General features: G+C 31.6%; 1 protein-coding gene across 1 annotated transcript in view; it reads left to right on the top strand.

Annotated features, from left to right (window-relative positions):
• Positions 1-12526: 12526 nt before the first annotated feature.
• Positions 12527-23539, top strand: part of LOC142322740 (mutS protein homolog 4-like) — a 64546-nt gene continuing 53533 nt past the window's right edge. The window contains exon 1 of the mRNA XM_075361817.1: positions 12527-13078. Coding sequence (XP_075217932.1) covers positions 12765-13078 — 314 coding nt within the window. The 5' untranslated portion in view covers positions 12527-12764. The remainder of the gene's footprint in view (positions 13079-23539) is intronic.

Genomic DNA, 23539 nt, shown 5'->3' on the forward strand with positions numbered 1-23539 from the left:
ACTTTTAACAGAGTGAACAGATTCAATATCAAAAGGAGGAAGCTTATCCTCAGAGCAATGGCCACAAGTCTGCTCCAAGTTAGAGAATATTACTCTAACTTTCGAAGGCTTTGAACGGGCCAATCCACTGTACTCTACTACTTTGAACGAGGTACTTAGCAACCCAGGAGAAAAATGATTTCCATTAATTAGAAACCACGTTCAATTTATCAACCAAACATTATTTTAATTTCTCAACTCAATGATCTTGGAATTCATATTAGTAACTCTGTCCACTAAAATATTAATTTTGCCATTCAAAGTTTCAATTATGTCCAGCAATCTATCAAAAAGATATTACATAATATATATTAACATTTATATACATATACGAGGTGTGATCAAAAAATATGGTGAATAATTTTTTATTAAAAAAAGTAATAAGGTTACATAGAATTCGATTTAATCTCCTTCAAAGTACTGTCCTTGGCTAGCAATGCACTTATCCCAACGTTGACTCCATGACTGGAGGCATTTCTGGAAGGCGTCTTTCGGAAGGGCTTTCAGCTGCTCGGTCGTGGCCCTCTCAATGTCAGCAATGGTGTCAAAACGTTTTCCTTTAAGCCCAGTCTTAATTTTTGGGAAGAGCCAAAAGTCGCATGGTGCTAAATCCGGTGAGTATGGCGGATGTGGACAGACAGGAACACTTTTTTCGGCCAAAAACTCGCGAATGAGAAGCGAGGTGTGACACGGCGCGTTGTCGTGGTGAAGAAGGAAGCCATTAGTCCATTTTTCTGGTCGCTTTCTTCGTACGTCGTTTCGCAAACGTTGCAGTACACCCTTATAAAATTCAGGGTTTACAGTTGTTCCCCTTGGAACGAACTCTGATCGCATTATGCCCTCACTATCGAAAAAAACAACGAGCATGACCTTGATGCTGGATTTTGACTGACGTGCCTTTTTAGGGCGAGGAGATGAACTGGTTTTCCATTGGGAACTCAGGATCATAGCCATAGACCCAAATTTCATCTCCAGTTACAATTTTGGCCATGAAGTCCGGATCTGCATGAAGACGACCCTTCAACTCCGTGCAAATTGACACACGATTTTCCTTCTGTTCATCACTCATAAGTCTGGGAACAAATTTTGCAATCACTCGTCTCATTTGCAATTCATTAGTTAAAATGCTTTGAACGGATCCGTACGAGATGTTAAGTTCTTTCGATAGCTCTCAAATAGTCATTCGCCTGTTTGAACGAACCATTAACCATTGTTTCCACTTTTTGCACATTTTCAACTGTTTTGGAGGTTAATAGACGTCCCGCACGCTGCTCGTCTTCAGCAGACTCATTTCCATTTTTAAATCGGTCATACCACCTGTACACAGTCTTCAAAGTTACCACATTATCTCCGTACACCGATTCTAACATTTCGTGAGCTTCTTTGGCACTCTTTTGCAACTTAAAACAAAACGTAATGTTAATGCGTTGTTCAAAATCCATGTTGCGCGACAGACACGATAAACACAACCTCACTCTAGCGGCTCTGGCAAGCTCCAACGTGTTACAACTTGTCCCTTTTTCTTTTCCTGTTTAGCCTCCGGTAACTACCGTTTAGATAATTCTTCAGAGGATGAATGAGGATGATTTGTATGAGTGTGAATGAAGTGTAGTCTTGTACATTCTCAGTTCGACTATTCCTGAGATGTGTGGTTAATTGAAACCCAACCACCAAAGAACACCGGTATCCACGATCTAGTATTCAAATCCGTGTAAAAATAACTGGCTTTACTAGGACTTGAACGCTGTAACTCTCGACTTCCAAATCAGCTGATTTGGGAAGACGCGTTAACCACTAGACCAACCCGGTGGGTTTACAACTTGTCCCTGCCTGTCTCAGTTGATCACGCTATTGGACAAGTTACAGCATATGGATGTATCGTCGGCAGTTGCCGCTATAAAAATGTGTATACGTTTATAGACAAACGTATAACACAATTTCCCACCAACAGTACAGAATTCAGTAATGACTCTTTTCTTAAGCTTACGTTTTTAAGTTTTCTTAAGTTTTAAGCAGTTAATAAAAACTTTTTAAAATGACACATTAAACTTAAAAACATTAAAATTGTCGCATATTATAAAAATATGTAGTCAAAAAATTAAAATAAAATATTTCATGTGGCCAGCCACACATACAGTACTGTACTAACATTATTTAATAAATTATACGAATGTGCTGTTATCTATGGCAGTTTTGATAAGAAAGTCATTAATTATCAAACTCTGTCTGAACATTAATCAAGTTAAACTTTTGTCTACGTTTGTGTATATAATATTTTTCTAAAATATTTAATTTGTTATTGTTATTATCACATCATTTTACAATTTTTATTATTTTTAAATTTTTATCCGAGTCGGTGACTGAATGCTTATTGATTATTAAATAGTCTGTAAGATTGATTTATTATTTTTATAAGATCTAAAGTGTTCTGCAAACCTTGCCCTAAATGATCTACTAGTTTTCCCAATATAAATTGTATTACTATCATTGCATGTTATTTTATAGATACCACACAAATTATTAGGATCATTATCATTATTATGGATTTTCAAACGTTTTATTATATGATTGCATGGTCTATATGCTGGTTTTTATTTTTTATCATTATAAACATTAACCAAGTTTTCAACAATGTGTTAGTATAGGAATATTTTATATAAATATTTTCATCATCACATTTATTATTTACAGGTATGAACGTTGTTGCATTATTAGATTTCAGTTTATGTTTTTTAAAAATATTATCAATTAATGATGTGTTATATCCATTTTTTACTGCAATACATTTTATAATATCTATTTCTGCATCTAGTTTTTCTTTATTATTCTGCGTGTAATGTATCCGCTGTATTTAACGTGTTTGTAAATGTATTAATTTTGTGTGCCCAAGGATGATTCGATCTTCTGTTAATAGTTATTTTACTAGTTCTTGGTGTCCTATATATGGATGTTATAAGTTTATTACTTTTACTGATTTTTATGTCAACATCCAAAAAATCTATTTTTCTGTATTTGACCGTTTTGAAGGTAAATTTTAAATTATTATGATAAAAATTATTTTTTTTTTTAAATTATTAAATGTTCATTATTTATAACAGGTTCATAGACTAGCAGAATGTTATCACATACCAAACCCATAACTGAATTTTATGAATGTGGTTAATACTATAGACCATCGTATTCTCGAACTCCTGTAAATAAGTTTTGGACATAACAGCCGATAATGGAAAAACCATGGGCAAAGTATTGTCTTGTGTGTAAAATTTGTTGTTAAATTCAAAATAATTTTATTGACATATACTCTAATGATGGATATAATATCTATAAATTTTGGATCTTCATTATTAATTTTCACTTTATTTCTTATATATATAGTTTCATCTATATTATATGTATGATCTAAATATATACATTCATATAATTTATTAAATAATGTTAGTACAGTACTGTATGTGTGGCTGGCCACATGAAATATTTTATTTTAATATTTTGATTACATATTTTTATAATATACGACAATTTTATTGTTTTTAAGTTTAATGTGTGATTTTAAAAAGTTTTTATTAACTGATGATAAGGGAACTTTGACAGCACTCTTAAAATGCAATAACAGTAAGCTTAAGAAAAGAGTCATTATTGAATTCTGTACTGTTGGTGCAAAACTGTGCTATACTTTTGTCTTTGACATAATTGGTACAGAGTGGAATATGGACAAATACAATAACAAAAAAGAATTGATTTTGCTAAGTTAAAATATATATATATATATATATATATATATATATATATATATATATATATAAAAATGTAAATGCTCATTTGTTCAAAATCTTAAATCTCAAAGAATAGTATATTAACTATACCTTCACCGATTACTTTGAAATTTTGACACAACATTACATTCTAATACGTGTGTGTTTTTATATACCTACTATTTATATAAAGATGTCACTCCTGTGACAGGTAAAAACATGCTTTTTTTTTAAAAAACAGTGCTATCTGTTGGATGTATAAGCAACTCACGGTATACTAAATATTTTGCAATTCCATTTCATTGTTTCTGATATGTGTGTCTGCTATAAACTAAAAAACCACTGGACCGATTTTCGCGTGGGGAAAAATTGGAAAAGGGAGAGAGGGAAAAGTCATAAAAGAGAAAGGTCAAAAAATGTAAAAGGGAAGAAGGGGAAAATGGAAAAAGAAATAAGGGGAAAAGGAAAAACAGTGAAAGGGGGAAAGATGAAGGGAAAAGGGAAATAAATGAAAGAAAAATGGGGGAGGAAAGGGAAGATGAAAATGGAGAAGGAACATATGGTAAAAAGGAAAGGGAAAAGGGGAAAAGGAAAGGGAAAATGGAGAAAGGGTAAAAGGAAAGGTCAAATTTTGTGAAGTTTTGTAATGTTCATTTTGCTGATCTTTTATTAAACTTTCACTTTGTTTATTTAATCTACATATACGATCAAGTCTATGAATAGCAAGGCATTACTGGGTCTGCTAGTATATAATAATGATAATGTCCATTCAATTATTTCAAAATTTCAAATTTTTACTAGAATTTTCATTGATAACTGATTTTATAGTTAATGAATCTATACTAAATCATTCACCATTCCCAGGTTAACTAATGGCAACAATATGGCTGCAGTGGTACATGTACAAATGTGAGAATTATTAGCACTAATTTTTTTAATAATATTTTATTTTACTTTTGCAAAGTAGAACTAAATTCTCTTACTTGATGAGTCATACATCTTGACCCACCAAAAACATTAGCATATTGTAAAAGTAAATTAATGCTGACTATATGATTAATTACACATGATTAATTACATATATATAAAACCAGAAGGAGCTGTTCCATCATATTTAACTAAATGGATCAAGGAAAACTGTTGTTAAACCTTGATTAGAGGAACATATGAAGTTCGTGTGGATCATATGAAGAGGAATAACAAAATAGGAAGAATTCTCATTACTTATTTGAAATTCATCAATTATTCACCATAATTATTTGAAATAATTGTAATCATATTTTGTGAAGATAAATAAAATCTTTATAGCATAAAATAACAATTTTTAAGAAATTTAATAAATATATATATATATATATATATAATACATAAACATGCAGAAAATTTAGTTTCATTTAATCAGTATCTTATTAGTTTCATCTAATCAATATTATTTCAAATCTCATTAACAGAATGTTATTTCTGTGAAAGAAAACCACTAAATTTTAAATAAATTTGATGGTTGATCTTTTCAGTAGTTAGTTGTACGCTAAGGTATTATGCTGAATAACATGAAACTAATTCATTTGTCTGGCTTTAATCTGTGTAAATATTTTTATTTTCTAGAAATAATTTTTGTATTTTAGCAAAAGTTGCACTATCATAAATACCAGTACAAAGAAACCTTATAATTTTCATTTACTAAAAATTGGTCCACATGAATCATATTTATTTGCAGTAGACATAGATATATAACAGTTTATTTTTAAAACTTAAAAAAAAAACAATTAATGAAGGGAATGTTTTATTGGATTTTTGCAGAATAAATTTTCAATAAGTGTGTAAAGTAAACCGAATAAAGTAATCTTGTCAAATATTACATTGGGTAGACCATATTCACAGATATAAAAAGCATGTTCATGCTCTATACAACATTAAAATTGATATTTTTAATAAATCAAGTTACAGAGACAAGAAAAGAAAACTTCCATTATAACATGTTAATTTTGCAATTAAGACATAATATGTCCCAACTCAACATGGTTGAACAATATGTAATTTTCTACTATACATTAAACGTGCTAAAGCTACTTACTTTTAAATGGGCGCTGCTATGAAATTTTTTAGAGATTCAACATTTTATAATGAAAAAAAATGAAACAAAAATTGTAAGTTTCTTTTTTTTCATGAAATAAAAGAAACGTATGATTTTCTGAAAGAATGGATTACAAACTGAAGTACTGAATAAATAAAACCTTTCTTTTGTTTAAACAATAATAATACATTATGTAGATCATGTCAATATAAGAAAAATAAATATAAAAACAAATTATAGGATAAAAATAAAGTAATGATTAAATATTAATTATATTAATCTCATTTACATTGAATGCGTGTATTATGAACTGTTTGTATAGTCATATTAATTATTTAAATACACACATGAAATAATGTAAAGATAAATAAACTTATTAAAAATTATTGCAAAATAATCACAATTGTTAAGCAACTATTGAAAATTATTTTGGGCAAATATTTATAAACACATTGAACTGGACACAGATTAATCATGCTTTTTTTTGTTTTTTAATTAGTATTATATAAAAATTTTATGGAGACATATTGTCTCTGTTAAAGGAAATTGTTTAATTGTATTATAAATTGGTGGGAAAATTTTTCAAACAGTTTAGCAATTTATTAAAAAAAATGGCATTGGAAGCATAACAAGGCCCTTTCTCTTAAGCTAAAGTAAATTATGTTATGTGTAAGCAGTTCCTTTGCCTGGTTTAGTAAAGATGGATATTGTTACTTTTTAAGAATAAGTGATCATTCATTTTAGCAAAGATTGCACATTAAAAAAATCAATAAAAAACTTATCAGTGATAGCAAACATGATCCTTAGTGGACCAGACAAACAAAGAAAAAAAAATCAGTTACTGCCTATTTCTCATCTAAAAAATATTCACATTAGCGCTTTCGTGATGCCCACTGCTTCATCAGATGTAAAACTTAAAAATTAAAAAAAGAAGTATTATTTCTTCATAATCAGATTGTAACATGGTATTTTTGAAGAAAATTTTCATCTATAATAATATAATAGACTATTGTCTAATGGATGAATTTATAAATATATGAATTCTACTGTTTGCTGAGTCTATTCATCTTATTCAAACTTCATTTGCTCATTTATCATATTAATATCACTGCTTTTTTAATTATATTTTTTATTCCTAATACTTTATGTCCTGCAAATTTTTAAATGTATGTTTTTGGATTTTATGTTACTCCATAAATTGATTTTTAAAAATTTTCAGGACACAAAAGTACTAGAAATAGTAATAATCAATTAAAACCACACTCTCTTGATATATTATATATAACAAAAAATCAGATATTAATATTATAAATGAGCAAGTGAAGTTTGAATATGATGAATGGATTCAGCAAATAGTAGAATTCATATATTTATAAATCCATCTATTAGATAGTAGCCTAGTATTATATTATTATCATCAATGAAAATTTTATTAAAAAATACCATGTAACAATTTGACTATGAAGAAATAACATCCTTCCTTTTTAAACTTTTAAGTTATATATCTGATGAAGCGGTGTGCACCGCGAAAGCGCTAATATAAAAATTTTTTAAAAGAAGAATAAGCAGCGAGGGATATTTTTTACTTTATTTATTATTGATAATAATTATATACTGCTAGAGTGCTAAATTACAAATTCGTAAAAAAATACATATTAAAAAAAATTATTTTCGACTATTAATTTAATTCACATACTTATCAGTTTAGCGTATCTCATATTGCATGTTTAACATAATGAAAAATTTGTTTTAATTTATCTTTCCAAAATAAAATTCTGTGTGATTTATATTTTTAAATTGAATATATTAAACGATTGATTTTATGAAGTAAGTTACCAAATTTTGTTAAGAAGTCTAATACGATCTAAGAAGTCATTATTTAAGCGTTATTAAGTTTATATGTTCATTAGCAGCTACTAGAATGCGTTGATATCTGGAAAGAAGAACCGTCTTTCATTCGAGTCTTCGTTTTAAACTGGTTACAGCTGTTGATTTAAAGTTTGTGTAAGTAATGAATGTGATTCGAGGATCATTAAATCAAAATAGAGGCAATAAAAGAAGATCTGCGTTTAGCAAAAGGCAGTTTGAAATCCCGCCGGTTTTTCAGAAATGTATGTATTTATAAATAAATTTTTTTTATATATAATTATTCTTTCAGACTTACTGTTGCAGTTAATAAACTGCGATAACTCAGTAAATGCATTCATTTCTTACGACGTGTAAGTTTATTAATGTAATTCATAACTGAAAATCTTGTCATGAGGGTTTTTTTAAAGAACTAAGTTTCCTTAGCGGCATTGGTACCTAATTATTATTAACCTGTATTTTGTAATCCGCTTCAGATTTGGTTAAAGAGATAGTCCGGTGAATCTTTTTGCGTAAAATATCATTTTCTAAAAATTGTAATTCTTAAAATTGTATGTGAAAGAATCATTTTAGTATAAATTTCTTTAGCAAAAATATGTGTTTTTACTTGTTTGGCAAAAGAAAATAATGGTGCAGTTGGTCGATAATGTCCAACAAAAAGACGAAACTAGCCTGTTTCAACGTTAGCAAATTTTGAATTATTTTGGTTCTTAATTACTGGAAGTTGTTATTTCAGAATTTGTTAAGTTCCTAATCATTAGGTAAAAACGTGGTACGAATTCCTTAAAAGAGATTGTCGAAATAGCTCATTTCTATTTTATTTAATTGATTTACTACTTTTTACTTTTAAATTAAAGAATATTATTTACTAATAATATAATTTTCCAATGCTTTTTGTGAATTCTCTATAATAAATGTGATTTAGAAAAAGAATTTCATTTGTCCTTGACACTATTTGCTTAGGCTATCTGTCACCTACTCCAGTAAAGAAAACTAACAGATCTCGTGTTATCCAACTTAAAAGTTTATTCCATATTGGAAGAATTATGGGCATCCATTGATTATTATATATTTTTATGAAAATTCATACAAAATAGTGATGTGTAAATCCACATATTCAAATAAAATGAAATTTGGAACAAGAATAAAAATAGATAAACCATGTTCAGATTTATTTTATGTTTTCATGTGATCAGAAGAATCTTTAAAACATTATGACCTCAAAGTAAGAAGTAAAATGTACCATTTGATTATCCAGATCATTAGGAACTTCATTATGTTGAAACAAACAATTCTCATTCACAGTGACTATTCCTTACATGTGTCATTTAATGCTGGTCAGCATTTTTAGTAATTGTGAGCTACAGCTAACTATCTTTGATTATTTTACTATTCACTATTTTATTTTCCACTGACTTAAAGAAAGACGCAAAGGGCAAATATATTAACTCTAATATATTGATAGAGCAAATTCTTTTCATTAGTCTATTTTGTTAGTTCTTACTTTAAATCCACTACAGAAAAAGAAAGTACCCATATCCATTCTTGTGTTGCAATCAGTAATCAAACCATAACCAGATTGTATTGTACTTAAATTTATTTATTTATAACATAAAATTACTAGCACAAAAACTATTCTTTTTAACTAGTATTTTATAAAAAATAAAATAAAAAATATGCAAAATTGATTAGTACTGGTAATGAAGAATATGTAGATAAACTAACACAAACAAAAAGTTTACATAATTATAAAAAGTTTATAAATAATAGGTCCAAAATATTTACTACTTAACATATATGGAATTAGGTATTACAACGGGGAAAACCCAGAGTTGAGGTTACCATCGCTTAATAAAAAAAATAGAAAATTGTGCATAATGTTTCAAAACTTGAAAATATAGCCAATAAATGTTGGTTTTTAATTACTTATAACTTTCTATTTGGATTCGCACATTTATTATTTTGAAAAATGTAGTTATAATACAAAAAGAAAACATTTATTCTCACTTGAGTTAAAAAGATGTCAAAATCAGCAAAATTAAAACTCTTAACTATTCGTTTGAATAATTTAGAGATTTAGTCATCACATTTTCCTTAATAAGCTGTGTAAAAAATTTCATTTCTGGGTTTTGGTAAAGATTAATTATTTGTTAACCGTAATTTTTAATCTTCTTATATTGACTTATAAAACTAAAAACAAATAAATGCCCAGAAGTTACATATTAAGTTTAAAAAATGAATGGAAAGTATGGCCTTAATTTTCCTAAGACATGGGTTCCCGCAGCTCATTTCAAATGTTTTTGTTGTCTGTGGGTTCGAATAATTAGTTATAAAAAATTGATCTTATTCTTTTAAATGCTTGTGTATTTATAAAATAATGTGAAAGAATTAAAATATTGGAAATGAGTATTAAGCCTTATTTAATTTCATTCATTATTTACAGAGATTGTAAATGCCACAGAAGATAGATTTAGTGAGTACATAACAATTTAAGAATTCCCTAAGCTAAATGGATGTTACCTCATTTTTCTTCTCAAATAAAACTTTTAATGACCTAACTTTTCAAGTAAATGATATAACAATAAATATTACACAAGAAAGGATTTAAAAATGATCACGTAAAAAAGAAATGGTTTAAAAAGTTTTTTAAATCTTCCATAACTCAAAAGTAGTGTATATTTATACATGCCCTTTTGGCTAAGGATGAAAGTATGGGCCCATAAAGGCAACATAAATTGTTGTACATTTGATTAAAGAGTTATTTGTATTGGATTGCTGCCCTTGAGCCAGTACACATTAGAAATATTGGCTGGAAGGTGAAAAAAGATTGAAGACCTCTGTTTAAGCACTGCTTATTAGTTATTAAATGAATAATTTTTTTTTGTATGGTGCTTTGTGAATTTATGTTACTTTTATACCATCCCAACTAGAAATTCCATATTTTAATTTAGAAAGGACCAGAGAACAATAAATTAAAAAATAGACTATATAATAAGTAAAAAATATATATTTCCTAAGCCCTTATGCAACTAAATCTTTAGTTTATTAATATGTACTATTCAATTTAGGTTTTGATCTAAATATTAACCCTAACTGTTTCTTTTAAATACATTCTCCTTTTTAAGTTATAAGAAATTAATTAATGTTATTAGTTTTGAATAAAATTAAAAACAATTAAACTTGTGTAACAATAGTGTGAAGTTTTGCTTTACAGTAGAGTAATTTATTTTTCATCTTATCAAGAAAAGAGAGAGAGAGAGAAGTGAAAGAGGTAAACTAATTATTGTATGGTATTAGCCTCTTGTTAAGAGGTGAATAAATGAATAATTTATGTATCTACATCCTTATTGAATTAAAGCATATATTGTTTCTTAAACTTTAAGTACATTAATTCATTGCTTTATATGATCTCTTATGCTGTGAATCATGTAAAGTACTTGAGGTGTTTTTACACAAACACCTCAAGTACTTTATAATTTAAAGGTGGGTCCTCCCTTTAAGCTACCTCTACTTGCCTTCTCTACCCACTTCTATAATGCAGCATGTGGAGCACATGCTACTGGTTGTCACAAAAAGTAATCCGTATGTACTATTTAAAAAATATTTTTTGTAAATAACTACACCACATCAAAGAAAATCATAACATTATAGTCTATAATAAATAAATAACTCATTTCATATACTTTTGTATTACATCATTGTTTCTGTTATTTATTTACAGTAAAACCATTTAATTTGTATATAAACATACAAATCACTTTCTATCCTACTATTCTGGTCTTTCTGGTAATAAATTTTCATGTAAAATGAAATTTTACTCTTGTTGAATTATGTACTATAATATAGTTTACATAGTAAATCTAGTTTAATATAATTACTTAGTATATATAATTTGAATCACAGTCAGGTGTAGCATTTTTCATAGAAAATTTCCGTTTAATATTCCCATGCACAAGCTTGTGTTTCAAAATTTATATTTTTCAATATATATATATAATTATTTGCATATTAATTATAGATTTTAATTTTCAGTACGGCAAAGATCTATTAGAAATTCTAATGGCATATTTAGAAGATTACCTGCAAAAAAGCATTTAGAAGTTGACAAAAATGCTAATAACACATTTAATTCTTTGAATGGTATTAACAATCTTCAGAATAGTAGTGGTGAATCCAGCAGTCAGTTTAATGTTTCTGTTGATAGAGCATCATTTTATGATCAGGTGACTGATAGTAGAATGAATACAGATAGAGGAGTTTTTTCAATAGATCAGAGAAATGGGCATGATTTAAAATCTAGGGAATTAGGTCAGCATGATTTTACCACTACAGTAGAATCTGATTGTAATAATGAGGCCGGTACTACCAATGATAGTAATAATAATTTTTGGATGTCATCTGAACAGGAAGAATTTATGAACTATGATTCTTGCTACTCAAAAAATCAGAATAATGTTCCTAGACAACATAATGATTCTATGTGTTCAGAATCAATATCAAAGTATGAAAATAAAGATTCAGATAAACTGATGTTTGTTTTTAAAAATGTAAATGAAAAAATTACAAACATTGCTGCTTCAGAAATCCCAAATGAACATTGCCTTTCTATGCCAGTTAATTTGAATGATGATGATGATGATGATGATTTATCAAGTATTTATCATGGAAATCAGAGCAATTTCATTGTCACTTATAATAATAAAAATAATAATAGTAATAATAATAATAATGACAATAATGTTATTGACATGCATATAAATTTAATACCTGAGCCTTTGGTTTATGATAACAGCAATTTACCATTTCTGAATGAAAATCCTTCTACTAGTAAACATTCACTAAATGATCTGAACTTTGTTAGATCAAATTGGTTGAAACTTAATAATAATGACACCAATGTAAAGAGGCAAACATTATTAAAAAAAATTCAGCGGTTGAAAAGTGATAAAGACCGTAATGAAAGCAGTACATCAGATTTATCAGTTAGAAGACAAAATCAGTTTATAAATTCATTTAAAAATATAACTCCGTTTATGAAACAAAGTACTACAAATTCTAAAATTGTAAAAAAAAATAATCAATTGAGTGGTTCTGTTTCCATATCAAATGGTGATAATCAGTTCAATGACAACAAATTGCCAAATAATGTTGTAAATTCTGCTGGACCTGCTGACTTAGTTAACAGAATATTACAAACACCTACTGGAAATCATCATTTTATTTTACCATTGCTGACAAACTCAATTAAAAGAGGAACTAATTTGAATACTCCTGTTTTAGTTAATAAACAAATTCAGTCTCTGCTACCATTAAACAGCTTTTCTGATAGTGGAAAACGAAATAACAGGTAATTATTTATTTCTATATAAAATTCTAAGTAGATTATTATTTGATATTTTTTTTATAAGTGATTATTAACTTTTTAAAATTTATGAAATTATCTTTTTATATATTGTATGTATTAATTAATTACTTTATACTTGTTTTATTACTGTATAAGTGCCATTGACTGTTATTTGCTATTAATAAATGCCAACAGAGTGCAGTGAAATTAACCAACATTGTTTAACTTTGATTGCCTATGGGAATTCATTTGCTAAACATGGATTTGCTTGTTGGCATTTCATTCTATTTCATACCCTTCAATTTTCAGGCTAATATTCCCTAAAGGTTTTCAGATGTGGAACCATTGGGTTGTGGGGGATGCAGTTTATCACCCAAGGCTTGCTATTAATATTGATCAATATGTCCATGAGCAGTTGCTAATTGCATACTAGCTTTATCAAAAAGAATATTTGCACTCCATAAATACTTTCTGATATGAGAAACCTCTATCAATGCATTAAATTTCCTTAATCTGGCATCCTATGATCCGGCATGTTTGATAATCTGGCATGATTTTTGAAAAAAAATAATTGATCACAAAACAAGCAATCAGGTCTTGCCCAAGCTCATATGCGATTGAAGGCAAAAGGAGGAGACATGTCAGATGGAACAGCATGCTTGGAGGGGGGCAATTGTCATATATAACAGTGCGCTCATCTTTGGCTGTCTTCGAGTGACATCATAAAGGTACCAGACCATGTGGTTCTTTACTTAGTCTTTGTTGACAATTTACATTCAGTTTCCATCATTTCAGTTAAGTGTTACACTTTGGCTGGTAGTCGTTTGTTGTCAGCTGAAAAAATGTGTTTTATAGTGGTTGTGAGATTCTGATTGACAGTGTCATGGGTCCTAAAAGTTAATGTCATTTCTTCAAAAAGAAAACATCTAACTCTCACTTTGCCTCAAAAGTTAAAAATTGTCAAGAAGCTTGAAAATGGCATTAGTAAGCAAATCATTATGAAAGACTATAATATAGGATCATCCACAATTTATGACATAAAAAGAATAAAAACAAGTTGAAACAGTTTGTCTGAATGAATCAGAAGCTTTTAAAAAGATGTTGATGAAAGGCAAACTTAAAAAAAAAACCAAGTCAGATCAACTGGATTTGGTTTTGTACAATTGGTTTTCAGCAAAACGTTCAGAGGGTAAATCCATAACTGGCCCTATGCTTATTGAAAAAGCAAAACAATTTCAACAAGATTTGAACATTACAGATGTGGATTGTAAATTTTCTGAACGCTGGTTAAGGAGTTTTAAGATTTGTCATGGTTTCAGGAAATTAGATGTTTTTGGGGAGATGAAATCTGCGGATGTTGAAGGGGGTAAAGAGTTTAAAATTAAATTCAAGTCTGTTGTGTCTGAGCATGAACTGAAACTTTTCAAATATATAAAGCAGATGAGACTGGGCTTTTGTGTTATTGCTTACCAAATTCTACCCTAACTGGTGGTGATGAGAAATGTGTAAAAGGTTTTAAGAAAAATAAAGATTGGTTAACATATTGCTCTGCTCTAATTTGTCAGGAGATAACAAACTAAAATCTTTTGTGATAGGAAAGTCAATGAGGTCTAGAGCTTTAAAAGGCGTGAAATATATAACCTTACCTGTGATATGTGGAGCACATTCAAGTGCATGGATGAATCAAAAATTGTTTAAAAACTGGCTCTTCAAAGACTTTGTGCCAGCTGTTAAAAGAAATTTTGAAAAGATGAAAATGCCTGAAAACAATAAGACTATTTTACTTTTAGACAGCTGCAAAGCTCATCTAGATGAGGAGGAATTAGTGTTGGGTAACGTTTCAGTCATGTACCTTCCTCCAAATGTTACATTATTGTTTCAACCAGTGGATCAAGGTGGTGATACAGAATTTAAGTCACACTACAGGCACTACTTTGTACAGAATTTACTAGTATCATATAGCAATGTTAAGGATTTTGAAGGACAGTTTTCTGTTAAAGATGCTATTTTTGCTACTGGTTGGGGTAGGAAATTTTGAAAAAGTCATGGTGTAGACCTTGGCTTGAAGTAATGGATCAAAATGTCGAAATTACTGAAAGTGAAACTGTTCATGATGAATTAGAAGAGTTTTTCCATGATTTGCCTTTAGAGAACCCTATGTCACAACTGATTTGAGAAGAAATTAGTGAGTGGGTTGAAGCAGATAAAAATGAGGCAACAGAGGAAATTCTGACAGATGAGGCCATCATACAGTGTTTACTCAGATGAAGATGACATCGACAAATCAAATAAGATCACTTGGAATCAAGGAGCTGATGCCTTGAACACATTTATTACTGTATGCAGCAGTTCGTTCAATGATGCTTTCTTCTTTCTTTTTTTTTACTGTTTAGCCTCCGGTAACTACCGTTTAGATAATACTTCAGAGGATGAATGAGGATGATATGTATGAGTGTAAATGAAGTGTAGTCTTGTACAGCCTCAGGTTCGAGCATTCCTGAGATGTGTAGTTAATTGAAACCCAACCACCAAAGAACACCGGTATCCATGATCTAGTATTCAAATCCGTGTAAAAATAACTGGCTTTATTAGGACTTGAACACGTTCAATGATGCTGAAATAATGAAACTACACTTTATACGAAATGACTTCATTAAAAAATGAAGAGAGAAGACTAAAAAACAAACCGATATTCGACATTTGTTTAAGATGGCTTCTACCAACAAGAATAACCCCACAGACTTAGATAAGTCTTCTTGCACAACTTTGTATTAAAAAGACACTCATTTTCATTTTTCTTTGTGCAGTACACTTTACTGTACTGTATTGAATACTGTCATGTTTTATGCTACTGTATTTAAACGGTTTAAAGAATTAAAATGATTTCATTTTCATTTTTTTAAGGCCTACCTTGCACTGTTTGGTTTTACTACACAAACTGTATTGAGGAATTTTTTATGCTGTTTTAGTACATAATAAAAATGATGTTTTATTGTCACTTTTTTGTTTAATTCTACTTCCTCCCCTTTTTTCCTGACATTCGTTCTGTAATCCAGAATATTTTGTAATTCGACATACTTCAACTCTTGATCGTGTCAGATTAATGGAAGTTTACTGTATATTAAAAAAATGTGGTAAACAAAACAAAAAGGCTAGTTTTTCTGTAATTACTCAGTAACTAATTTAGTTAAAGACTTTGTTGGGGTCTTAAAACACTCATTACATCAGGCCACAGATAACTAGCATGCACAACTGCACTCACTATATTATTAGAGTTCTTTTAAGGGAACATAGCTTTTCTCATACTCAAAGCCTTACCTCAGTGGCATTCAATCAAGATGTTTCTGCAACTAATTAATTTTCAGAATTTGTTTGGGTCTTAAAACACTCACCATGTCAAGCACCATAAAATTAGATCACACCGACTTTGATCACTCAATTCCTAAAATGTTCTGAGGAAATGCTAGTTAAATTAAATTAACCAGTAAGAAAGTACATATCTATGCTCTCTGATTGGTTTAATGGATTGAGAAATGACGTAGCAACTTTATCACTTCAAATGTAACAGTGTATGTACATATGACATGAAGTTAGAACCATATTATATATATATCAAAAGCAGGAAAGAAGAAATGCAACAGATATTGTTGTTAGTTACTGTTAATGTCACATTTTCTCTAATTAGTTGTGTTGATTACACCTGGATCATATTAAAATTTCCCAGTCTGAAATTATAACATTTATAAATTAATTTAATAACAGGCATATTGCTTACAAATTATAACTTTGTTAGCAATATGCCTGTTCTGGAGTGATCTTGCCATTGTCGAGCGAAGTTGTCTGTTGTAACTGCTGATTTAATTTTATTATTTTTTCAATTTTCTATTAAATATTTATTAGAACTTTAAAATGGCTTTTGGTAGAAAAACATGAAAAGCTAATAAAATGTCTAAAAAAAAAGCCAGAAATACTGCAAACACTTCAGTGACAAAGTCCAGTCAAGGTATTCATGAGAAAAATTGGAAGAAGTTAAATTCAAATCGTGAAAAACAAAATCGAGACACAACTTCTTACAATATGGATGCTAATGTTCTTAAAGAGTGAAAGAAATTCTGTGACTGAAGGTTGTGGAGTTAAGTTCAAATTGCAAGAAAGAAATTGAGGCTCAGGTTATGACACTTAAGTAAGGTTCCAAAAATAATACACAGTTAGTGACGAAAGAAGTATTTGAATCCTTTTCAACTTTTAAGCAAAACAATAACCCATTCTTTGGTACATTCTTTGTGAAAGGTGATGGAAATTTTATGTTCCAGGAACTGTTTTGTAAATACAAAAAGCAATCCTATTTCAGTAAAGTATACAACAAATAGCATCATACTTTATTGAGTACATTATTAAAATCTCATTACTGGAAATACGGGTCTGTATGATATTTCATTTAACTCAACAGCTACGTATGAAAATTAATTATATGTCGAAGTATGGTAGTCATATTGAATTTGATGTGGCTACTCACATTTACTCGATGAGCATAAAATGTTCACAACTAATGGCATGTGGTTCTTATTAAATGAGTATGTAAAGGAAAATAATGTATTCTCTTTATTTTATACTGGAGATCATTTTAATTGGCATTATGGTGTCTTAAATTAGTTAAATGAGCCACAAGGGGTGGGTGAAATAGAGATTAACAAGGGAAATGAAATCTTAATGGCAAATGGTAATGATAGGCTTATTCCTGAGCCTAATTATACTGTGGCTGGCTGTAGTGAGAGAAAAGTGAAAATTGAAAAAGGGGTTAATGGTCCTGTGTTCAAAGAAATACTTTATAAATTGGTTAAGGTCCACATAGTACATGGACCATGTGATCACTTGAATCCTTGTATTTGTATGGAAGATGGCCAATGTAAAAAAGATTTCCCCAAATCATTCATGAGGAAATTAAGAAATTGTGAATGGATATCCACTCACAATGCCATCAGTAAAAATCTCTAATCTTTTCCTTCTACTTAATTTCATGCCTGTATAAATGTGGAAGTCTGTACAATTTTATCTATCTGTACAATTTTATCTAGTATATTCATAAATATGTGTACAAAGGCCATGACTTGCAATGTGAAAGTTAAAGTCAAAGGCAATAAGTCTGAGCATGATCAGATCAATTTGTCTTTGAATGCCAAATATGTTGGTTCATCTGAGGCTGCATGGGGGATGTTTGCAAACCCAATGCATAAACAATTACATATGCTTACCATTTCATTTGCCAGATTATCAAAATGTATACATCAAGCAATTCTCCTGAGGTTGGCCCTATTAAAGTTGAGTTACATAATATATAATTAGTTGTGTGGTTCAAGTTGAACAGCAATTCGGATACAAAGAGTCATTATATTTATCCAGAAATGCCTGCTCATTATACATTGATTGCAAGTCAGTGGCATATATACAGTATTTAAAAACCATAGGGCAGATGTACAATATGTCACCGTCTGTCCAGATTGGTATCATTTACTCCTACTCTTCATGTAGTAGGTGTAACTCGTCTTGAAGGTTGGTATTAGATGATGTTGAATGGGAACACTGTTTGGAAGAGGTCTCTTCTTTTCAAATGCCATCTCAGCTTTGACAGTTATTTGTGTTTATATGTACATGTCAGTTGCTATCTGATGCTTTGAATTTATGGAATCTCTATAAAGAATTGATGTTTAAAGATTTTTGTAGAACTAATAGCATTAAAAGCCTACCGATTAGCTCTTCAAGATAATTCCGAAACCCTGACACTGTCTTTCATCTTTTGATTTACCACAATGGGGAGTCTTAATCTTTAAGACATTGGGGGTTGGTGTCCCCACGGGCCTAGCCTCTGCAGCTTTTCTTCCCACTACATACTGAGCTGCAGAACGCTTTACACTATACACATATACTACACCAAGAACACTACATAAATTACAACATTTACCTTTACACAACAACATCCTACACTGATATTTCTTATATTTACACTCAGTATTGTTATGACATCTTACGAAACAAAACTGTAACCCAAGTTGGGAACTATCGTGCCGATGAGTGAATGGCTCTACGTAGTGAGTTTTGAACGATGTCCTCTGGGCACCAGGGCAAACTCAGTTGTATTTTGCTCTAGCTCCAGTACGCGTGCGCTCTGTTGGAGTGGTCCGTTTTTTCGCCAGCACTTGGACCAAAATTTCAGTTCCAATTGTAAATACTAAGATGGTTGGTGGTCCATCTGAAAAACCACCAAACCTAGTCTTCTGAAGAGGCCTCGGTCAGCTTTGTCTGACTAGGATAAAAGTTGAAGAGAACTGCAAATCATTAGACTTGAATTAAAAAAATATTTGATTCGTTGTTCTCTGAAATAGTCAAGAAGGAGGCTCCCTCCAAAAGGTTTCACCTTTATTGATAAACAAAGCTATAACAGGTGTGAGTGGTTCCCCGAAGAACATCAGAAAATTACGTGACGGATCGATTCTGATTGAAACATTCATTGATGAGCAGAGTTGATCTATCTTACGTCTCCGTAATATGGGCAGTATAAAAATAAGTGCGGAGTGCTACAAAACCCCAAATACCAGTCACGGAGTAATTTTTTGTTGAGATCTTATGGATATAGAGGTCACTGAAATAGCTGATGAGCTCCGTACTCAAGATGTAGAAGTGAAGCGTATAATGAAAAGGCAGAACGGAATGGAAGAACCAACACCTTCTCTTCTACTGACGTTCAACCTTCCTGTCCCACCGGAAAAAATAAAAATTTGTTATCTTTCAGTTCGAGTATGACCTTTCATTCCCAACCCCCAACGATGTTTCAAATGCCAAGGGTATGGTCACACAGCAATAGCTTGCTCAAAAACAGAGGTATGTGGTAGATGTGCTAAAGAAGGACACAATGATACTAACTGCCAAGAAGATGAAAAATATACTAATTGCAGTGGTTCGCATACAGCTCGCTCCTGAGATTGCCCAAATTTTAAGGAAGAAAAATCAATTCTCAGAATCTCTACTGAGCAGAAACTGTCTTTTCCAGTGGCACGCATAGAATATAAAAATACTATTAAATCAAGGAACCTGGTAAACCAGATCTGTCATTTTCTGCCGCTACATCACAACAAGCTCCTAAAAATTAAGTAATCAGCCATGCGGATCCTGCAGTGAGTTAAAAAAACTTGTTCAGGTTGTATCTGATCAAGTTACATCACTAACAGCCACTATTTCAGAGCTGACATAGATAAACAAAAAGTCTTTCGTTGCAGTTAGTGAATCCAACAGTGTGATCCCTATGAAAATTCCTGTGCCCAAAGTTTTACCGGTATGGGCAGGGGCAATCACAGCTGGTGGTAAGCCATCTACTAAGCTCTCTGTTAAGGGAACCCATGTAACCACCCCCTTTGGGATGTCATCTGCGGCAACCCATTCTACTAAAACTCCTCCACCATCACCTCATATACTGGAGGATATGGCTGAAGAACCACCCGACCCCAGGGCATTGGAGTTCTTTAAGATCAAAAATACAAAAAAGAAAAACCGAATCACGTACAACTAATTTTTATATACTTACCTGAATTTATTTATTTATACTTATGAACATTATTCAGTGGAACGTTAGAGGTCTTCGGTCCCACATTGATGATATTAGAGTATTGGCGCACGCACATGATCCACTAATCATGTGCTTCCAAAAAACACATTTTTTACAATAAGAGCCAATAACACTCCGAGGGTAATTTCTGTGAGAGATATGACTGTCTAGTAGACAGTAGAGAGAGTGGTGGAATGGCTATTTTCATGAAGAAAAGGTGTCGGCTACAAGGATTCAACTAGACACCTTCATTCCTGTTGTTGCAGTAAGGGTCTCTATCCCTCTAGTAAGGGGAGCACTGAACTCAGAGTTCAGTGCTCTAGAAATCTCAAGTCTTCTCACACAAATACCATCACCATCGTTAATAGTAGGAGAATTCAATGCTCACCATATTTCCTGGGGCTCAGCGTTCTGCTCCACTCGAGGAAATATGATAGAGTTAGACAAGACTTGGACCTTTGTCTACTGAATGATGGATCATTCATGTCAAAGACATGAAGACATAAAGACATTCATGTCTTTATCATCTGGTACTGTATCTAACATCGACCTCTCCGTATGCTTACCGAGTTTACTCCATCTTAATTGGTCTGTTTGTGATGACTTTCATGGCAGTGATTACAAATCAATTATTATTGATTTCGGTGTTGATCGCGAGGTGAAAAGAAGGCTACGGAGATGGATTGTTGAAAAGGCGGATTGGAATGGATACCATAAAGCCTTCCAATCACAGTATGAAGATGGTGCAGACATCCTTGACCACTTTTGCGTCCATGATTCTTGAGATTGCTAACAGATATATCCCACAAACATCGGATAATCCTAGACATCCGGCAGTTCCATGGTGGAATGATGATTGCCAAAACGCTATTAGGAATCGACGGCAGGCACTACGCATTTAATCGTAGGCCTACAACTCAACTCAACTCAAACTCAAGCTCCAACTCGAAGTCCAAGTCCAAGTCTTCGAACTTGAAGTCCAAGTCAAACTCAGACTACAGGGCTAGAGTGGTATGCCGTTGAGTATTCTTGGACGCTAAGAGGAAGTCATGGACAAAATACTTGAACACTATCTCGCGCACTATTCCCACGTCTACTGCGTGAAAAATGATCCGTGCAATTTTCGGATCACCGAAACAATATATTCTCGGTCTTATTGATGAAGGAGAACTCCTTTCATCATTTTCGACTGTGGCAAATACTTTAGCAAAACCTTTTCGCTCTGTGTCTCACTTCATCATATAATAACAATTTTCAAAGGTATAAGATATAAATAGAAGTATTATCGTTAAACATTGGTGATTCGGTTGGCGAATTAAACACCCGATTCTTATTCAAGGAATTGTCACACGCACTTAAAAACTCACGTGACACTTCCACTGGACAGGACAACATTCGCCTCGGAATGCTTTCTCACCTTCCTATTTCGGCGCTACAACATCTACTGACCATTTACAATGGTTTATTCTCCAAACAAGTCTTCCCACCTGGCTGGTCAGAAGCCTTTATTATACCAGTACTTAAACCTGGTAAAGACAAAACAAAACCAACCCCTCAAGCTACCACCCTATCTCTTAACAAGTGTTTTGTGAAAAGTAATGGAGAGAATGGTAAACCGCAGGCTTACATGGTACTTGGAGAGACATGGCCTTCTATCTCTAGAACAGTCTGGTTTCTGACAAGGACGACCTTCCATTCATCATTTAGTGTCAATGGAAACAGCTATACAAAACGCTGTCCTTCACCGCCAGCACCTCGTCGCTATCTTCTTTGATATAAAAAAGTCGTACGACACGACCTAGCGACGTGGTATTCTTAACACCCTCAAAGAATGGAGAATCAAGGGCAATATAATACTTGCTTTTATCCGGGGTTTCTTAAATCACCGAACGTTTCGTGTTTGTGTTGATGATTCTCTTTCAGGTAGTGTCATCTTGGAGAATGGAATACCTCAAGGTAGTGTATTAAGTGCCACCTTATTTTCTGTAGCCATAAACAGAATTACCAAATGTGTGCAGGCACCTGTCTCATGTTCTCTATTTGTTGACGATTTTTCTATTTACATTGCGACCCGTTACATTTACACCCACAGGAGAGAAACTTCTACAGAACACTATATCTCACCTTGAAGCTTGTTCCAGGATTACTGGCTTCACGTCTTTATCTGAAAAAACCAGATGTGTAGTTTTTCTGGGCTACGAAACCCTTCTATTCCGCAAGTTTTTCTGAACGGAGACCTTATTGCTCTCTCCCCACGCCAAGTTTTTAGGTTTATTTTTTTATAGCTGTCTTACTTGGGTCAAACATATCAAAGAAATAAAAACAAAATGTTCCAAACTTTTAGATATGAATTGAATCTTTAGTAACATCAATTGGAGCCGATCGGTCATGTATGATACGTTTTTATTATTCCTTTGTTCACTCCCGTTTAGATTACGGTTGCGTCGTCTATTCTTCAACTCGTCATATCATGCTTTCCTTTGGCTTGCCACAGGTGCATTTAGATCAAGCACTGTCATAAGCTTACTTGTAGACTGTGTTGAGCCATCACTTTGAGATAGACGGGACCAGCTTTTGGCATCTTATTTTACTCATCTCAAAGGACAGCCGAGTTATCCGGCTTTGGACTCAGTCCTTAAAAATCCTAATTTAGGATCATCCACGTTGTATTGTACCTGTAGGTGTCCTTACCCGACGTCTACTACACCGTATAAATGTTGACACATCTTCATTCTTTCCAATATATCTGTGTGGGGGAAAACCTTATAAATTTTATATAAATAAGGCTCTAAATATCTTTAACCCTAAGTACAGAAATATCCTTATTTGCAGTGACTCGTGTAATGCTCTCCAAGCCTTAGAAAACT

The sequence above is a fragment of the Lycorma delicatula genome, chromosome 4 (genome assembly GCF_047948215.1).
Source record: "Lycorma delicatula isolate Av1 chromosome 4, ASM4794821v1, whole genome shotgun sequence".
NCBI classification, from domain to species: domain Eukaryota; kingdom Metazoa; phylum Arthropoda; class Insecta; order Hemiptera; family Fulgoridae; genus Lycorma; species Lycorma delicatula.